This window comes from Schistocerca gregaria, chromosome 3 (assembly GCF_023897955.1).
Source record: "Schistocerca gregaria isolate iqSchGreg1 chromosome 3, iqSchGreg1.2, whole genome shotgun sequence".
NCBI classification, from domain to species: Eukaryota; Metazoa; Arthropoda; class Insecta; order Orthoptera; family Acrididae; genus Schistocerca; species Schistocerca gregaria.
This window is the reverse complement of record NC_064922.1, coordinates 461963760-461983523: the sequence shown is the minus strand read 5'-3', so window position 1 is coordinate 461983523 and position 19764 is coordinate 461963760. Positions and strand designations below refer to the sequence as shown.

The 19764-nt window shown below is 41.0% G+C and overlaps 1 protein-coding gene across 1 annotated transcript in view; it reads left to right on the top strand.

The window, feature by feature from the left end:
- Positions 1-19764, top strand: part of LOC126355424 (cytochrome P450 4d2-like) — a 78453-nt gene that overhangs the window by 31348 nt on the left and 27341 nt on the right. The window contains exon 3 of the mRNA XM_050005728.1: positions 15558-15785. Within this exon, the coding sequence (XP_049861685.1) occupies positions 15558-15785 (228 nt within the window). The remainder of the gene's footprint in view (positions 1-15557; positions 15786-19764) is intronic.

The following is a 19764-nucleotide window of genomic DNA, read 5'->3' as shown; positions in this document are numbered from 1 at the left end:
TCCCTGCAGTCGCACTATCCTCAGTGCCCTCGGTGGCTCAGATGAATAGAGCCTCTGCCATGTAAGCAGGAGATCCCGGGTTCGAGTCCCGGTCGGGGCGCACATTTTCAACTGTCCCCGTTGATGTATATCAACGCCTGTCGACAGTGTAGGGTCTTGATTTAATTATCATTACAATTAATGATATGGAGTGTCAGAGTTGGACGCACAAGAGGTGTGGCATCACATATATAAAGTATACAATCCAAGGCTTCACTAATAATAATGAATCAAGCAATGCTTCTGATTTTGGTAGAAAGGAAATAATCAAGAATATTTTGGAATAGGAGGATGATAATGAAAATGCTATGAACTATGTAAATCCTGTAATTACGAACCATTTAGTAGGTGCTAATGGTGATGGTTTAGTGATTCACCGGTGTCTGCTTTGCCTGAAGAGTTCTATGAATCCGTCCCAGAGACAGTAATTTTTCCCGTTTTGCCTAATAAGGATTGATAATTTTAGATTCAACTAGGAATTAAGAATGAATTATTGTTATTTATGGTGCTGTGTGGGAAGAATATAGAGCAAATTTTTTTGATTATAGCCAATTAAGTGCAAAATTGTTAGTAGGAGTAGCTTTCTTGAATTAGTTATAATGCTCTCTAGATTTTGAGGTTTAAAAACTGTCTGCATAATGTCAAGAGATAGTGATTTCATTACAAAAAGTTTGAAAGGGGTAACTCCAGGATGAGAATGTAGAAGACAAGATAAGCACTAAAAACTTCAGAGAAGTGAAAGGAAAAAATAGTTTAGAAGAAATGAAGGTTACAGTTGCGAAAATTTAAGTTTTGTCTCATAGCCACGAAGAGGATTCACGGGAAGTTATCATGACATACAAGAAATTATTTTCGGCATCTCCAATGCAGGTTAAGAACTTTGACTGTCGATGAACTACAAAGACATGAACGAAAATATATATCGTTCCAAATGCAAGAAGAGAAGCAGTTAAGATGGTATTAGACAGGATGTTACCTTGAAGAGTCAGAGAAGCAGTTAAGAGGGAATTAATAGGATAATACCTTGAAGAGTCATTGAGCAAAACAGGAGTGTGTACATAAATCCACATTTAGTTGTTTCTAACTGCGATGGAAGTGAATGCTTAGCTTTGGGTGCAAGAGCCTCAGAGATACAGTAGAAGGAGAAAGTGGTCGCTCAGTGCTAGTGGATCAGTTGCACCTAAAGTTTCATGGTTCTAAATTTCTTCCTCGTTGGAATTCATATACGGATAGTGGAATTTAAGACTGGCTCCTGTGTATAGGAAATACAGTGCATTTGTGCACAGTGGTATGTGATACCAGTTTTGTGTGGTGCCATTTGTGCTCAACATCGCTGTATGTGCTTTTGTTAGGGCTATGAAACAGGTTTTGGTTACTGAACTAATGGAACAGTTGCCTGTCAATGTATATGATATTCTTATAGCTACTCTCTTTTTTCCAATGGCTTTGACACAGTGGTAACACCATTCCTCATCAAATTACGGATATTAAGCAGTCACGGGCTTGGCTAACACTTGGGTCTGTGACTGTCTGGGTCTGCAGAGTGCTGTTTGCAAGTGCGATGCACTGAGCCCAAGTGAGACCAATTGAGGAGCTCCTCGATTGAGAAGTAGTGGCTATAGACACGAAAACTGAAACGGACAGGAGAGCGGCGTGCTGACCACATGCCCTTCCATATCTGCATCCAGTTATGCCTATTGGCCAAGGTGGTCGGTACCACTGGACCTTTCCAGGCTTGTTCAGAGGGAGACTCTCCCTTGGGAACACTACTGCCAGTTCGTTGCTGAGCAAGACAGTATTCATCAAAACAGAAATAAAGTTATTATGGCATATTATTAGGCCAGAGGAGGAAATTAAAATCCATGCGACAATGCCTCAGCTCTAAGAATAAGAACAATTTAAGAGATATATTCAGTTTATCCGGTTTTTACCGCAAACTTGTTTAGAACCAAAAGTTTAATGCTCAGTACTTAATATTCTAAACATTTTGTGGCTCTGCGCTCAGCGACTGTGTATGCAATTACATAAACTTTAAGTCAGACAACCAGTTGCACACAATTAAAAAAAAAAAAAAAAAAAAAAAAAAACACGTTAGCCAGGTTTCGATATCTCTGAGGATATCTTCATCAGAATGGTCGGGTTACATGCGTCTAGTCTGATATCTCTTGCGCTGTGTATGTGACGGTCTTAGATGGCAATAACAATTATATTGTGCTGCCGCTTTGAATTCATGTAACTTTTACCATTCTGACGAAGATAGTCTTAGAGCTATCGGAAACAGATTTTTTTTTGTAATTGAGCTCAGTGCTTGCGTAATTTTCTAAAGAAATACGTTGTATGGGTATGGAGGGAAGAATATGAGGAATCCTTCCAGTGCTTGAAAACGGAATTAGCCAGTAGAAAAATATTGTACAAGCCAAATTTTTGCATGCAAGTTTTTACGGCAACTGATGCATGTGGATATGGGATCAGTGTTGAGATTTTCCAGAAAACAGAAGAGGAACGTGTGAGTGGGCAGCACACCACGTCTTTTGCCAATGGGATTCTTAAAGCAAAAGAACCTGGTCACTGTGTAGCTGAAGAGGAGGGTTCGACAATGATATGCCGTTTTCAAGCGCTTGAAGGTACTTGCTGGGGAGAAAGACAGTCATATTAACTGATAACATGGTATTAAGTTTCCTCAAATGATGTTATTTGAAACATCCAAGGTTAGCCTGCTGGACATTGTACCTTCAGTCACTTGACATAGAAACAAGAATTAAGTATGAATGCATGCTCTTGCAGCATTATAAATAAATAAAACCCTTGGTCTAGGGGTAGAGTCTTTGGTTAGCAATGAAAACGTCTTCGCTCCTGGGTTAGAGACCGCCACCGCTTAAATTTTGATCAACAATTAGCATTCGGGCATAAGACGTTACCCTTATTCTGCCAACGGAGTTGTCAAATTGGGCGGAGGAGCGGGCACTCTCTTGTCCCTGGTGGAAGGCAATGGAAACCACTGCATTAAAAACGCCTAACGTGTATCCACAGCACATGTGGCCTCTAGTTGAAAAAGTGTCATGATGATCTTTCCATTGGCAAAAAGGTTCTAAACTAGCCCCAATACGGATCTCCGGGAGGGGACTGCCAAGTGGGAGGTGACCATGAAACAAACATGGAAAACCAACGAAAGGATAACGCTTTACAAGTCGGGGCGTGGAATGTCAGAAGCTTGAGCGTGGTAGGGAAACTAGAAAATCTGAAAAGAGAAACGCAATGGCTCAATCTAGTTATAATATGGGTCAGTGAAGTGAACTGAAAAGAAGACCAGGATTTCTAATCAGATGAGTATAGGGTAATATCAACAGCATCAGAAAATGGTGTAACTGGAGTAGGAAGTTAGAGCAGAGAGGGTATGTTATTCTGAACAGTTCAATGATAGGGTTGTTCTTATCAGAATCGACAGCAAACCATCACCGACAACGATAGTTCAGACATACATGCCAACGTCTCAAGTTGAAGATGAAGATACAGAGAAAGTATATGAAGATACTAAAAGGGTAATACAGAAACTAAAAGGTTATGAAAATCTAAAAGTCAAGGAGGAATGGAATGCAGTTGTAGGGAAAATTGCAGAAGAAAAAGTTACAGTAGAATATAAGCTTATGACAAGGAATGAAAGAGCTAAAAGACTAATTGAGTTCCGTAATAAACTTCAGCTAGTAATAGTTAGTACCCTGTTCAAGAATCAAAAGAGGGAGAGATATATTTCGTAAAGGTCGGTGATACGGGAAGATGTAAGTTGAAACTTCCTGGCAGATCAAAACTGTGTGCCCGACCGAGACTCGAACTCGGGACCTTTGCCTTTCGCGGGAAAGTGCTTTTCCATCTGAGCTACGGAAGCACGACTCACGCCCAGTACTCACAGTTTTACTTCTGCCAGTACCTCGTCTCCTACCTTTCAAACTTGACAGAAGCTCTCCTGCGAACCGTGCAGAACTAGCTTAGTAGGCAGTACACTTAAATACGATTGGACATCTCCAAACAGGGCAATCATAGAAGTTGGAAAAAAAGCATAGGTACAATGAATGTAATTGCATAGAAGCAGATGAAATACTTCAGTTCGTCGATGAAAGAAGGAAGTACAAAAATGTCGAGGGAAATTCAGGAATACAGAAATACAAGCCGCTGAGGAATAAAATAAACAGGAAGTGCAGGGAGGCGAAAACGAAACGGCTGCAGGAAAAATGTGAAGAAATCGAAAAAGAAATGATTGTCGGAAGGGCTGACTTAGCGTATAGGAAAGTCAAACTATCCTTCGGCGAAATTAAAAACAAGGGTGGTAACATTGAGAGTGCAACGGGAATTCCGCTGTTAAATGCAGAGGAGAGGGAGGATAGGTGGAAACAGTACATTGAAGGGCTCCAGTAGGGAGAAGATTTGTCTGATTTGATAGAAGAAGAAACAGGAGTCCATTTGGAAGAGAGAGTGAATCCAGTACTAGAATTAGAATCTTAGAGCGCTTTGAAGTACCTGAGATCAAATAAGGGAAAATAGATAGATAACATCATAATTTCTAAAATCATTGGGGGATGTGGCAAAGAAACGACTATCCACGTTGGTGTGTAGAATGCATCAGTCTGGTGTCATACCATCTGACTTTCCGAAAAATAGTCATACACATAATTACGAAGACTGCAAGAGCAGGTAAGTGCGGGAATCATCGCACAATCAGCTCAACAGCTCATGGATCCAAGTTGTTGAGAAGAGTAATGTATAGGAGGATGGAAAAGAAAATTTAGGAAGTGTTAGTTAAGAATAAGTTTGGCTTTAGGGAAGGTAAAGGTACCAGACAGACGATAATGGAAGCAAGACTAAAGGAAAATCAGGACACATTCATACACTTCATTGACTTGGAAAAAGGGCTAGACAACGTCAAATAGCGCAAAATGGTCGAAATTCTGAGAGAAATAGGATAAGCTACCGGGAAAGACGGGTAATATACAACATTTGAAAAAGCCAAGAGGAAATAATAAGAACGGACGACCAAGAACGAAGTACTCGGACTAAAAAGGGAGTAAGAGAGAGCTGTAGTCCCTCGCCCCTACTGTTCAAAGTGTACTTCGCAGAAGCAGTGGTGGAAATAAAAGAAAGGCCAAGAGTGTAATTTAAATTCTAAGTGAAGAGGTATCAATGATAGGATTTGCTGATTACATTGCCATCCGGAATAAAAATGAAGAAGAATTACATGATCTGAATGCAATGAGGGCTAATGAGTATAGAATATTGGCTGAGAGTAAATCGAAGATAGACGAAAGTAAAGAAAGTGGCAGAAATGATTACAGAGAGAAACTTAGTATCAGAATTGATGGACACGAAGTAGATGAAGTTAAGGAATTCTACTACCTAGGCAGCTACATAACCAATCATGGACGGACAAAGAAGGACATGAAAAGCAGACCAGCGATGGCAAAAAGGGTATTCCTGGCCAAGAGAAGTCTACTAGTATCAAAAATAGGCCTTAATTTGAAGAAGAAATTTCTGAGAATGTACGTCTGGAGCACAGCACTGTATGGGAGTGAAACATAGATTGTGGGAAAAACGGAACAGAAGAGAATCGAAGTATTTCAGATGTGCTACAGCAAAATTTTGAAAGGTAAGGGATGAGAAGACTCTGCGCAGAATCTGAGAGGAAAGCAATATGTGAAAAACACTGAGAAGAAGAAAGGACAGAATGATAGGACCTGTTAAGACATGAGGGAATGACTTCCATGAGAGCAAAGAGAGCTGTGGAGGGTCAAAACGGTAGAGGAAGACAAAGGTTGGATACATAAAGTAAATAATTGAGGACGTAGGTTGCAAGTGCTAGTCTGAGATGCAGGGGTTGCCTCAAGAGAGGAATTTATGGTGGGCCACATCAAACCAATCAGAAGACTGATTACTAAACAAAAAAACAAAAAAGAATTGTTGTCGGGCTTCAAGCCGCATCACGTGGTTGATTGCCCACGAGCTTTGAAAGAGATTTCCTCTGCCATTGTCAAGAGGTTGACTGTGGTGTAAAGGCCCCTGCCGTGCTTATATACACTCAAGTACATAAATTAAGGATAACTGCAGAATGTGGTGCCACACAATGTGGCACTACACAAAACTAGCGCTAATAGCATAGACACATAGGGAAAACACACGACACTGTTATGTGTCCACGGTATTCATGATAAGTAGAGAAAACCGTCCCGAAACACATGCGCTACTAAACGCCACTGCTTCCTCCGCATGTACTCCGACATCAACATGGCATATGATCCCCATGCACACGTACTCAGACCGCAAAACGGGTTGGCATACTCTGGATCAGGTGGTCGATCAGCAGCTGGGGTATAGCCTCCCATTCTTGCACCAGTGCCTGTCTGAGCTCCTGAAGTGTCCTAGGTGTTTGAAGACGTGCAGCGATACGTCGACAGAGAGCATCCCAGACGTGCTCTGTGCAGTTTAGGTCTGGAGAACAGGCAGGCCACTCCATTCGCCTGATATCTACTGTTTCAAAGTACTCTTCCACGATGGCAGCTCAGTGGGGCTGAGCGTTATCATCCATCAGCAGGGATGTGGGACCCACTGCACCCCTGAAAAGGCGGACATACTGGTGCAAAATGACGTCCCGATACACCTGACCTGTTACAGTTCCTCTGTCAAAGACATGCAGGGGTGTACGTGCACCAGTCATAATCCCTCCCCACAACATCAAACCACGACTTCCATACAGGTCCCCTTCAAGAATATTAATGTGTTGGAATCTGGTTCCTGGTTCGTGCCAGATTAAAACCCGGGGAGAATCACTGTTCAGACTATACCTGGATGAACATAACCTGGAACCACTGTTCCAATAACGGTTTACTGTGTTCTTGACACCAGGCTTTACGGGCTCTCCTGTGACCAGGTGTCAGTGGAATGCACCTTGCAGGTCTCCAGGCGAATAAACCATGTCTGTCCAATCGTCTGTAGACTGTGTGTCTGGAGACAACTGTTCCAGTGGCTGCGGTAAGGTCCCCAGCAAAGACTACCTGCAGTACTCTGTGGCCGTCTGAGGGCATTGACAGTGAGATATCGTTGTTCTTGTGGTGTTGCACACTGTGGCCGTCCAGTACTGTAGCGCCCGGACACTTTTCCTATCTACTGGAATCGTTGCCTTAATTTTGAAATCATACTTTGTGGCTCACGGTGGGCCCCTGCTACGACGTGCTGTGTTTGACCAGCCTCCACCCTCCTAACGTCATCAATATGTGTTATTTGCCGGCCTGAGTGGCCGTGCGGTTCTAGGCGCTACAGTCTGGAACCGATCGGCCGCTACGGTCGCAGGTTCGAATCCTGCCTCGGGCATGGATGTATGTGATGTCCTTAGGTTATTTAGGTTTAATTAGTTCTAAGTTCTAGTCGAGTGATGAACTCAGAAGTTGAGTCGCACAGTGCTCAGAGCCATTTGAACCAATATGTGTTCTTTGAGCCAGTCTCAACACAGTCACCATTAGCACATTTGAAAACGTCTGCATACTTACTCTCTGCATCGTACTCTGACATGCACCAACACACCTCTGCGTATGTGGACTGATGGCAGCGCCACCATGTTACGACCGCAGGTCAAATGCACCCGATGGTCATACCCAGAGCGTTGTTTCACCATGTATGAGCATTATCCTTAATTTATGAGCATGAGTGTAGTTGCGCCGCCGCCAGAACCGTCACTGGTGTCCAATCCTGCAAAATATATGGCAATGTTTTGGCTGCGCTATGGCGGCGGCTGCTTCAACTATCGAATCACAGGATCCCTGAATAATCGGACTATAGTAGTAATTAGTGTACGTTCCAGGTAAGTTTTTGTGAGTTAGTGAACGAGCGAGTGAACTAACTTGCAAGAACTACGGTAGCAATTACACCTAATTAACCACTCATAGTATCGTCTCCGTTTATCATTGTGGACACACCCATAGGTAGTCTTATCTTGTCTGTCACCAGTATATAACCTGATTCCCAGAAGTTATAGTGAGGGTGTTCATTTATGAATCGTATCTACCGTTGTTCGTTCTTATGCTTACGAAGTTCTTTGTATTTCTGTTTGGTTTCGTGTATTTACTGTCGTCTGTCACTCTCTTCAGCACCGGCTGATTTCCTCCAAAGTTTTCTGTGTTGACTTTTCTTAGTGTTGCACACCGTTTTCTCACGACTGGTCCTCCAGGAGTTTACCATATGATAGCAATTCCCGAACTTGACGCTTCTGGTTCGCTCATATGATTTTTTGTGCTATCTTATCTGCGCAACGAAAGTTGTAATGTTGAATCCGGTTCGCCTTTTTGAAGTTTGGAACCCATCTTAATGATCTACACTTTTAAACATAACGAATGAAAAGAAAATGTATGTGACTATAATCACATTTTAAGACTTTCTCCCACTGTCCACGACACTATCTTTCTTCAGTCATTCTGGTTTGCTAACGTTACGTGAAAATTTTTGTGAGTTCCTGATCTGTTGTGATCTGTGGGAGAGTGTAGAGGTCTTCTTAATTGTTTATAAACCTAGGTCCTATATTAGATCTTGCAGTTCTAATCTTCTGTCATATGTTTCTTTGCTGATGAAAAGCGATAATTTTACATTTTCATCTATTGTTATAAAATGATTAGCTCTTCATTCTGCAACTACTTTTTATTCCAGAACATTTTATTACTCCCAACGTATTGATATACCTTAGAGAAGTAGAAATAAATATTAAAATTAATATCCAAGTAGATCCCATACTTCTGTAGTCATACCACGACTGATGCAGAGCGAATAGCCATTATTTTAGTGCCTGTTCTAAAAATTATTCCTCTTGCTATAGGTCCTCCTGTCATGACCTGCACAGATTCTGGCTTTACAGTGTTTGAATTTTCCTTAAGAAGGGCTCCAAAGCATACATATATGTATGCTATTTTACGAAGACACGTCGTTGGTTAAGTTACTAAAAAATATCGAAAAATACTTTACCGATTTACTTAAATTTTCTTCACGATAGTCTAATGAACATTTGGAGGAACGCAGGCTAATATATGTAATACATAAGTATATTTAAAAGTTGTGTGTAATACGTAAAGAGGAACTGTTGTAACCAAATTGGAAATTTGCAAATTTGTGGTAAGTTCCTATGGGACCAAACTGCTGAAGTCATCGGTCCCTAGGCTGACACACTGCTTAATCTAACTATCAGCTAAAGAAGGAGAACACACACGAACACACACACCCACCCATGACCGAGGGGAGGACTGGAACTGGAACCTTCGACGGGGGAGGGGGGGGGGGGGCGGGGGGGGGGGGGGAGCCGCATGGACTATGGCTAGGCACCCCAAACCGCGTGACCGCCGCCCGGCTGTTGTAAATAAAAATCTCGAAGAGTTCTTGAGCGGTTGCATTAAAATTTCTGAACGTAAGTGTAACGAACATTCAGGCAAACACAGGCTAAATTTTTTTTTTAAACTACAAACTACGAACAGCTACGAGCTCGCGTAGTAGCTTTAAAAGAAATTATCGGTAACAGGGTGGTAGGTGTCGAAGAAATTGTTGTTTCCAAGTGTGAATTTCTCGGTGGGTGTCTTTCCTTCAGTATCATTTGACGTTACTGCTCTACTGTACAATATAGGTTTTATAGTCTGTCTGAATTTTTATTGTACACATACATGCGTTGTTTTCACATCTTATATACTACACTGATCCTCCTGAGTATTATGACCACCTTCCTGATACCCGGTATTTCGACATTTGGTACGGATAAGAGCGGCGACGGGTCGTGGCATGGAAGCAATGAGGCCCTAGTAGGTTGCTGGAAGAAGTCGGAACCGCATCTGCAAACACGTCACCTACTTCCTGTAAATTCAGGGAAGGGGGGTGATGAGCTCTGACGCCACGTCAATCACATCACAGATGTATTTGACTGGGTTCAGATCTGGCGAGTTGGAGGGCCAGCATATCGGTTGGAACTCCCACTGTGTTCCTCAGACCACTCCATCACACTTCTGGCCTTGTGACATGGCACATTATCTTGTTGAAAAATGCCACTGCCGTCGGGAAACATGACAGCCTAGAAGGGGCGTACGTGATCAGCGACCAGTGTACGATACTCCTTGGACGTCATGGTGCCTTGCACGAGCTCCACTCGACCCATGGATACCAACGTGAATGTTCCCCAGAGGATAATGGAGTCGCCGCCAGCTTGTCTCCGTATACAGCACAGATGTCAAGGAGCTGTTCCCCTGGAAGACTATGGATTCGCAACCTTCCATCTGAGTGATAAAGAATGCATCGGGATTCATCAGACCCCGCAGCGCTCTACCACCGCGCCAACGGTCTGTGTCGACGGTGACCTGTCCATTTCATTCGTAGTTGCCGATGCCATGGTGTTAAGACTGGCACACGCATGAGTCGTCAGCTGGAGTGACCGATCGCTAGGAGTCTTCGGTGTACTGTGTATTGAGACACACTTGTACTCTGCCCAGCATTAAAGTGTGGTGTTAGTTCCGCTACAGTTCGCCGTCTACCCTGTTTTACCTGTCTGCCCAACCTGCAACTTACGATTTCCGTAATGAGGGGAGGCTTCCCAACCCCATGACGTCTGGACGTGGTTCGTGGTTTCTCGTTGGTTTCGCCAGGTGTTGAAAACACTCGACACAGCAATCATCCAACACCCGAAAAGTCTTCAAGTTTTTGAAATGCTTGTGCTGAGCCTCTGGGCCATCAAAATCTGCCCTAGGTCAAACGCAGACACGCTCGTAGGTCGCACGTCCTCCCCATTCCGTTCACGGACAGCCTGCTCACTGATACTGCATGCACCGTGCGTGTGTCTGACTAACGGCCTTTTCTCGCCAGTTGATGCTGCTACCGCCTGCCCTGGATTATATTAAAAGTACCCGGTGACCATAATGTTCTGGCTGATCATTGTATATAATATGTACGTTTCTATCATATTTATGGCAGTTTCTAGAACTGCTTGAAAATAACATTGATTTAAAGACCGGAACTGGCAGTGGAGTTCGTAGCATTCTCAAGAGCAACTGAAGTGGTTTTCATTCATTGAAAATACAGTTGCGGAATCAATACGCCGCCGGAAATGGAGAAACTAATTACTAGACTGCCCAGCCAGGCAACAAAAACTGTTTTTACCTTCAAGAAATTTCAGACAGGACTGACGTTTGTTGTTGCTCATATGAAAATAAGGAAACATGTTTGCGACTGACTGTTATTCTTAATTACATCAATGTTAGTATAAAATAATCTTCGGATGCAGCTAGCTTAACACTGGGAAATTATGCAATTATTCCGAAAGTTCTTTAAATTTAAGTTTATACAACGTACATTTAAAGCCGTGTACGTTTGTCACGTTTCTTACAATTTGACCATGTGTACGAAAACATAAAACTGGGAGTGCTGAGGCATCAAAACATCTATCTTCCAATCATAGAACGAAACTTGGTAAGCTCTTTGCTACTCAAAGACTGGCTACAAGAATGAGATTGAATCAAATTAAAAAAAGTTTCAATTTTATGATAGAAACATTAATGAAACCACAATTGTGTCTAGAACAATGAACAAGCTATTTTCAATAAAGGCCGGAAAATTTGCTCTCAATACTTTATGGCATACAAATAAATTAAAAGCTTATTAGCTCAGGACAATATGGCAATAGATTCAATGAAAGATAATGAAACAGAACATGCAGGACTAACCATAAAACAGAGCCTCAAGTGACGCCACAAATCGACCTGCAACTAACGTTTTTGAGCTGGATGTACGTTGCGACATTAATGAGAAACCATATCAGCATATCGCCTAGGTCACTAAAGCAGATAAAGCGAACCTCTTGGTTGTTACATATACACGTGATTGTACTGCTTAATCTGAAAAATTGTTTTGAGAAGATAATATTTCAGAAATTAATTACAATCCGACAAAAACGTGAAACAGAAATCAGAAGAGCTATAGATCGTAATTACTTTCTATTGAATGATAAAGAAGAGAAAAGCAATCTCAGAATGCCTGCTCTACCGATTAAAACGCACAAGAATAATACTTCTAGATCAATAGTAATGTTGTACTTACAGGAGACAAAAATTTAATGAACTACTGAAACAATTAATTTATAAACTGCAGTTACTAACCTGAGTGAGTAGTTATACATATCTTATACCTGTAGTACGTGGTTCACTTGTTTTGATAAAAGACATATGTATAATAATATTCCTGTAAAAGAAAACATTACAGTAATGAAAAAGAATTTGCTAATGCACAAAATACTTCCTCTGGGGGCAATTATTCATCATCATCATCATCATTTAAAACTGATTATGCCTTTCAGCGTTCAGTCTGGAGCATAGCCCCCTTATAAAATTCCTCCATGTTCCCCTATTCGGTGCTAACATTGGTGCCTCTTCTGGTGTTAAACCTATTACTTCAAAATCATTCTTAACAGTATCCAGGTACCTTCTCCTTGGTCTGCCCCGACTCCTCCTACCCTCTACTGCTGAACCCATGAATCTCTTGGGTAACTTTGCTTCTCCCATGCGTGTAACATGACCCCGCCATCTGTTCGCCCTGACTGCTACATCTATAGAGTTCATTCCCAGTTTTTCTTTGATTTCTCCATTGTGGACACCCTCCTGCCATTGTTCCCATCTACTAGTACCTGCAATCATCCTAGCTACTTTCATATCCGTAACCTCAACCTTGTTGATAAGGTAACCTGAATCCACCCAGCTTTCGCTCCCATACAACAATGTTGGTCGAAAGATTGAACGGTGCACAGATAGTTTAGTCTTGGTACTGACTTCCTTCTTGCAGAAGAGAGTAGGTCGTAGTTGAGCGCTCACTGCATTAGCTTTTCTACACCTCGCTTCCAGTTCTTTCACTATGTTGCCATCCAGTGAGAATATGCATCCTAAGTACTTGAAACCGTCCACCTGTTCTAACTTTATTCCTTCTATTTGGCACTCAATCCGTTTATATTTCTTTCCCACTGACATTACTTTCGTTTTGGAGATGCTAATCTTCATACCATAGTCCTTACATTTCTGATCTAGCTCTGAACAATTACTGAAACTATTAAATCACAGGAAATTGTGATAAGGTATAAATACTTTACTTTTTTGAAAGAGATCTATCTTCGAAAAGACTTACTACCTATGGGATTTCAGACAGCAGGTACAATGGCAGATATTTTCGTGAATCATGTGGAAAGGAAATTCTTGAAATAACACTCTGAAATCAACGTTTGTACAATGCGTCACAAAAGTTATATTGATAACGTCCTCGTTCTTTTCCGTGGCTCATAACAAGAAACTGATTACTTCGGAAATCTTTTTGTAAAATACCCACAGTCGAGCACTATTAATATTTTAGATCTTTTCATTACAATGAATCAAAGCACACGCCTTCCTATCTCATTATTTCAGCTTCATCATGTCTTCTCGCTAAAAATAGAAAAGGCCTTATCTCATTCTGACATAAACAGGTTCTTTAAATTGCTGCTATATGCTGATGACGGTGAAACGTAATATCACTGGTCCCCAGGTATAATGGCTAGTCACAGAACCTAAAAGGAATCACTTGACATAGAAAATTAGAAATATACTCTCACCTGAAAAAAATCCGAAGAAAAGAAAGTCATCGAACAATGCACACTTACAAATACTGGGTTGTTGGACATCTGCCGCCAATTAAGTAATAATTTCCTTTAAAATTACTCCGAAGGAAGTTTGTAAACATACTCTGTAAGCCGTCCACGACGCGTCCAAGGTTCAATGACGCCCTACACAGTTGCTTGTGGTTCATTTGCATGTTGGAGAACATAGCTTTATATTCGTGTTGGATACCTGATCCACTACAACAGTCTTACGCTTTTATTAAATCTACACATTATGTTTAGTTCTTTCTTTGTAAAATAACTATTCAGAATTTTTGAATATCAGGACACAATTCCTCTCACAGGGAAAGCATGCCAGTACATTTAATGCAATGAATTTTACAGTATTTTAGCAATACTGAGACGCCCATATTTATCAACATATCATTAAGCAAATAACCTTTTAAATCCACCTTACTTACATTTTTTTATCATTTTATCATTCGCTACAGCACAAAGTAAGATTCATATTAAATCTGTATTTATAATGTACATGCTCAAGCCTTATTTTCTCAGCGACTCTTATATACAATATTTATATATCTCTTCTATTTATAGAAGATTTCAGTACCACCTGAAATTGGCCTAATATAAATGCCGAAACTTTGATGTTGTCAACAGTAAGTGGAGTGGTTTTCATAAATTAACCTAGCATAACGGTCGTCTATCTCGTACCATTTATCTGTTTTTAATTCAGTGGTGGATACCTGGTGAGTATGTAACACAAAGATAATGTTACTCTAAAACGGAAATGATTCCGATCATTTTAACACATTCACTGTAAACATTTTTGAGCTCGAATATTCGCCACGTCTATGAAAGACTTTTCTCAACAGATTCGAGAGGTCACTTAATTCTGTAGGTAAATAGCTTGCATTTAATTGAATATTGTGAATGAACTTTGGAGACGGGAAGGTTATTACAGAGTTGATCCTCAAACTGCGAATCAGTTTCGTAATACTTAATACGGCTGTCGATCGTCAGCAGTCTCTGTTCAAATAATCATATGCATCTGAAGAACATTGTATAAGGGCATTGGATAACACAGACATTGCAAAATATGGATAGGTTATTTTTCTGCCTTTCGCTTGTTCTGTTCATATCTGCTGTATTTGCCCCTTTTATTTCCGTTGTTATTTCCACATTCCGTCATGTAGTCTTTCAGTGACTCGCATGAAAGTGTCGACGCTGACAGATCTCCATCAACTACTGTTCTACAACGTGGAGGTAACACTGAAAGAAAAGTGTGGCTTGCTACGCAGCTGCCATTCTGAGTTTTAGTGATGTTGCTCGGTCCACCGTCCGCTGTTCGCTATGTGACGTCAGCCATCTGGATGCCAGCACCACAACCCTGCTCTGGCTATTAGTCACACACGCACCACTGTCGTTGCACATACCTTGCACAAGAATAAATACGACACTGCGACAAACATATTCCCCAAAGACAAATCATCCTTCTTTGGTAGAACTCAAGCACATTAAGATAATTTTCTTTGTCTGTACTTTCCATATTGTTTCACGGCTCTTCACGGGCTGAGCTTACTCTTACGGACAAAGATGAGAGAATCCTTCTGAGCGCGCATCAATCATACATTAATAGTATACTGTTCTACACATTCATCAACTCTGGTCTCATTCTGGCTACTCGTTCTGAGTGTTGCATATTTTTCAGTTAGAAGTACAGTTGCAATAGGGAATTGTTATGCTTACTATAAAAGAGATAAAGTAAAAGAGACACAAAAAATCGTGTACGCCTACAAGTCGTTTTCACAGAGACTTTGTAATTGACTGTACCATGATAATAGCTCCTCTGTTACAGTAGCAGCGGTGTGATTTTCCCGTGCAGGTACTGAAAGGGTTCTCGATCGCCTACAACGAGGGAGCTCAGTACATCTGCGACTACCTGAAGAGGGCGGGAGGCTGCCAGGTACAGCTGTACGAACCGGTCTGCCTGCTGTCGATGCGCACACTGGCCGCGTCCGTGTTCGGACTGCCGTTCGAGGAGATGGTGCAGGACCAGGACACGCGGGATCAGGTCACCACTGCTTTCATGGAAGGTTTGCGTATTATCCAGGTAAGCAGCAAAAGATAGGCTACATCAGGCGATTTCCATGTCGTTAGGTGTATATCCCACCTTCAGAAGGTGGCAGGGCTAAAATACAGGGAGCGAAAGGCTATTTACAATTTGTACAGAAACCAGATGGCAGTTATAAGAGCCGAGGGACATGAAAGGGAAGCAGTGGTAGGGAAGGGAGTGAGACAGGGTTGTAGCCTCTCCCCGACGTTATTCAATCTATATATTGAGCAAGCAGTAAAGGAAACAAAAGAAAAATTTGGAGTAGGAATTAAAATCCATGGAGAAGAAATAAAAACTCTGAGGTTCGCCGATGACATTGTAATTCTGTCAGAGACAGCAAAGGACCTAGAAGAGTAGCTGCAGAGAATGGACATGGCCTTGAAATAAGGATACAAGATGAACATCAACAAAAGCAAAACGAGAATAATGGAATGTAGTCGAATGAAATCGGGTGATGCTCCGGGAATTAGACTGAGCAATGAGACGGTTAAAGTAGTAAATGAGTTTTGCTATTTGGGGAGCAAAATAACTGATGATGGTCGAAGTAGAGAGGATATAAAATGTAGACTGGTAATAGCAAGGAAACGTCGAGTATAGATTTAAGTGTCAGGAATTCGTTTCTGGAAGTATTTTTATGGAGGGTAGCCATGTATGGAAGTGAAACATGGACGATAAATAATTTGGACAAGAAGAGAATGGAAGCTTTCGAAATGTGGTGCTACAGAAGAATGCTGAAGATTAGATGGGTAGATCACATAACTAATGAGGAGGTGTTGAATAGATTTGGGGAGAAGAGGAGTTTGTGGCACAACTTGACTAGAAGACAGGATCTGTTACTAGGACATGTTCTGAGGCTTCAGGGGATCACCAATTTAGTATTGGAAGGCAGTGTGGGGGGGTAAAAATCGTAGAGGGGGACCAAGAGATGAATACACTATGCAAATTCAGCAGGATGTAGGATGCAGTAGGTACTGGGAGATGAAGAAGCTTGCACAGGATAGAAGAGCATGGAGAGCAGCATAAAACCAGTCTCTCCACTGAAGACCACAACAACAACAGGTCTATATGAAGAACTATTGTGGAGTAATGATGAATATTTCTGATGGCAGACATGTTTGACTTTTCAAGACTACGAAATATATGAAAATAGGCGAATTGCGGGTGGTCATAGATTAGCAGCCGTTTAACGTTACCGGAACCAAACCGCACAAACAAATTTAACAATAAACAACCAACTTTTATTAACGTTTCGTTGATGCAAAACCACAAACGTAATTTCAGCTCACGCTATTTGTCCACGAGACCCTGAAGTCAGATATCGGCCCTCAGGTAGATGTGTATCTTTAATTCCGGGAGCCCTTGGAAACAGATCCGTAATGTCGCCCAGTGGACAAATCAGAAGCGTACGGAATATCAGAAGACCTCTTCTGGCGGATTGAAATTCCCAGCATTTTATTCATAAAGGACAAAATCTGTAAATATAAAAGTAATTTCGGGTGTAGTCCAGTGGACTGTTACTAGACCATTTCTGATCACAGTGTACACTCGTGGGCCAAAATATAAGACGGTTTGTTTAGCAGTGTTTTGATACAATAAGGCAACGAGTTTTCCTGGCATCGATTGTGTTGTGGACTGAGTGCGTCAACTTTGTACTGGCCACGCTATTCCCATAAACAATGGTGAGACGCCCTGCTAAACCTGCAGGACAGGACAGGTAGTTTAAGTTGTGGAAAGGGGCCAAAATAAGCGGCTGTCAGTTACAATCGAACATGTTGTTGTTGTTGTCTTCAGTCCTGAGACTGGTTTGATGCAGCTCTCCATGCTACTCTATCCTGTGCAAGCTGCTTCATCTCCCAGTACCTACTGCAACCTACATCCTTCTGAATCTGCTTAGTGTACTCATCTCTCGGTCTCCCTCTACGATTTTTACCCTCCACGCTGCCCTCCAATGCTAAATTTGTGATCCCTTGATGCCTCAAAACATGTCCTACCAACCGATCCCTTCTTCTAGTCAAGTTGTGCCACAAACTTCTCTTCTCCCCAATCCTATTCAATACCTCCACATTAGTTACGTGATCTATCCACCTTATCTTCAGTATTCTTCTGTAGCACCACATTTCGAAAGCTTCTATTCTCTTCTTGTCCAAACTAGTTATCGTCCATGTTTTACTTCCATACATGGCTACACTCCAAACAAATACTTTCAGAAACGACTTCCTGATACATAAATCTATATTCGATGTTAACAAATTTCTCTTCTTCAGAAACGCTTTCCTTGCCATTGCCAGTCTACATTTTATATCCTCTCTACTTCGACCATCATCAGTTATTTTACTTCCTAAATAACAAAACTCCTTTACTACTTTAAGTGTCTCATTTCCTAATCTAATTCCCTCAGCATCACCCGATTTAATTTGACTACATTCCATTATCCTAGTTTTGCTTTTGTTGATGTTCATCTTATATCCTCCTTTCAAGACACTGTCCATTCCGTTCAACTGCTCTTCCAAGTCCTTTGCCGTCTCTGACAGAATTACAATGTCATCGGCGAACCTCAAAGTTTTTACTTCGTCTCCATGAATTTTAATACCTACTCCAAATTTTTCTTTTGTTTCCTTTACTGCTTGCTCAATATACAGATTGAATAACATCGGGGAGAGGCTACAATCCTGTCTCACTCCTTTCCCAACCACTGCTTCCCTTTCATGCCCCTCGACTCTTATTACTGCCATTTGGTTTCTGTACAAATTATAAATAACATTTCGCTCCCTATATTTTACCCCTGCCACCTTTAGAATTTGAAAAAAGAGTATTCCAGTCAACATTGTCAAAAGCTTTCTCTAAGTCTACAAATGCTAGAAACGTAGGTTTGCCTTTTCTTAATCTTTCTTCTAAGATAAGTCGTAAGGTCAGTATTGCCTCACGTGTTCCAACATTTCGACGGAATCCAAACATACAACCTTTTATTTGATCAAACATTACAACAGCCAAGAAAAAAAATTATAAAAAGCACAGCTTAATTTTGGAACTTAATTAGTGTCTGAATCCGCCGTACAATCTCATGCCTTAAGGGGGGTAGGACGTCGAACGGGCCGACTTGGAGCAGGAGAGGCACCACAGGACATCTTATTTTCTACTGTTTATAATTTTACAAATAAATTCATAAATCTTTGTGAGCATGACCAGGAAGGATTCAGGATTCACACTCATAGCAGCGAAAGTGCAAAAGCATAACAAAAAAAAATTTTTTAGATATGAAATTTCATCTTTTTTTCACTTACTGTTGGCTGCAGTTGTTGCTATGAGTACAATTTTCTTCACAAGTAAGAGAGATTCTTTGATGAATTTTTCACAACATACAAACCATACTTACAGGTGTATGAAACTCTAGAATGTTCCAAATCTATTAAAAACTATGTTAAAAGTTGAGATAATTAACTACAAAATTTGATTTTTTTCTAAACATAAAGTTTAAAACGTAACAGCTCATTCATTTTTTCATAAATTAAATAGATTCTAGAGTTTCAGACACCTGTAAGTATGGTTTGTATGGTGTGCAAAATTCATCGAACAGTCTCTCTTACTTATGAAGGAAAGTGTACCTATAGCAACAAATTCAGCCAACACTAAGTGAAAAAATGATGAAATTTCACATGTAAAAAAATATTTTCTTATGTTTTTGAACTTCTGCTGCTGCGAGTGTGAATCCTGAATCCTTCCTGGTCATGCTGACAAAGTTTTATGAATTTACATCTAAAACTATAGACAATGGAAATTAAAATTTTCTTTGGTGCCTCTCCTGCTCCAAGTCGGCCCGTTTGACGTCCTACCTCCCTTAAGGGCAAGACCACTTTAATTTATAAAACGGCTGAAAGCCAATAACTTAAAGCTTAACCAAAATCAGAAATTTAAAAGGCAAAGCCTTATCTTAAAACAGTACCTTAATTAGGCTGAAGGTCCAAAGAATCTGACACTT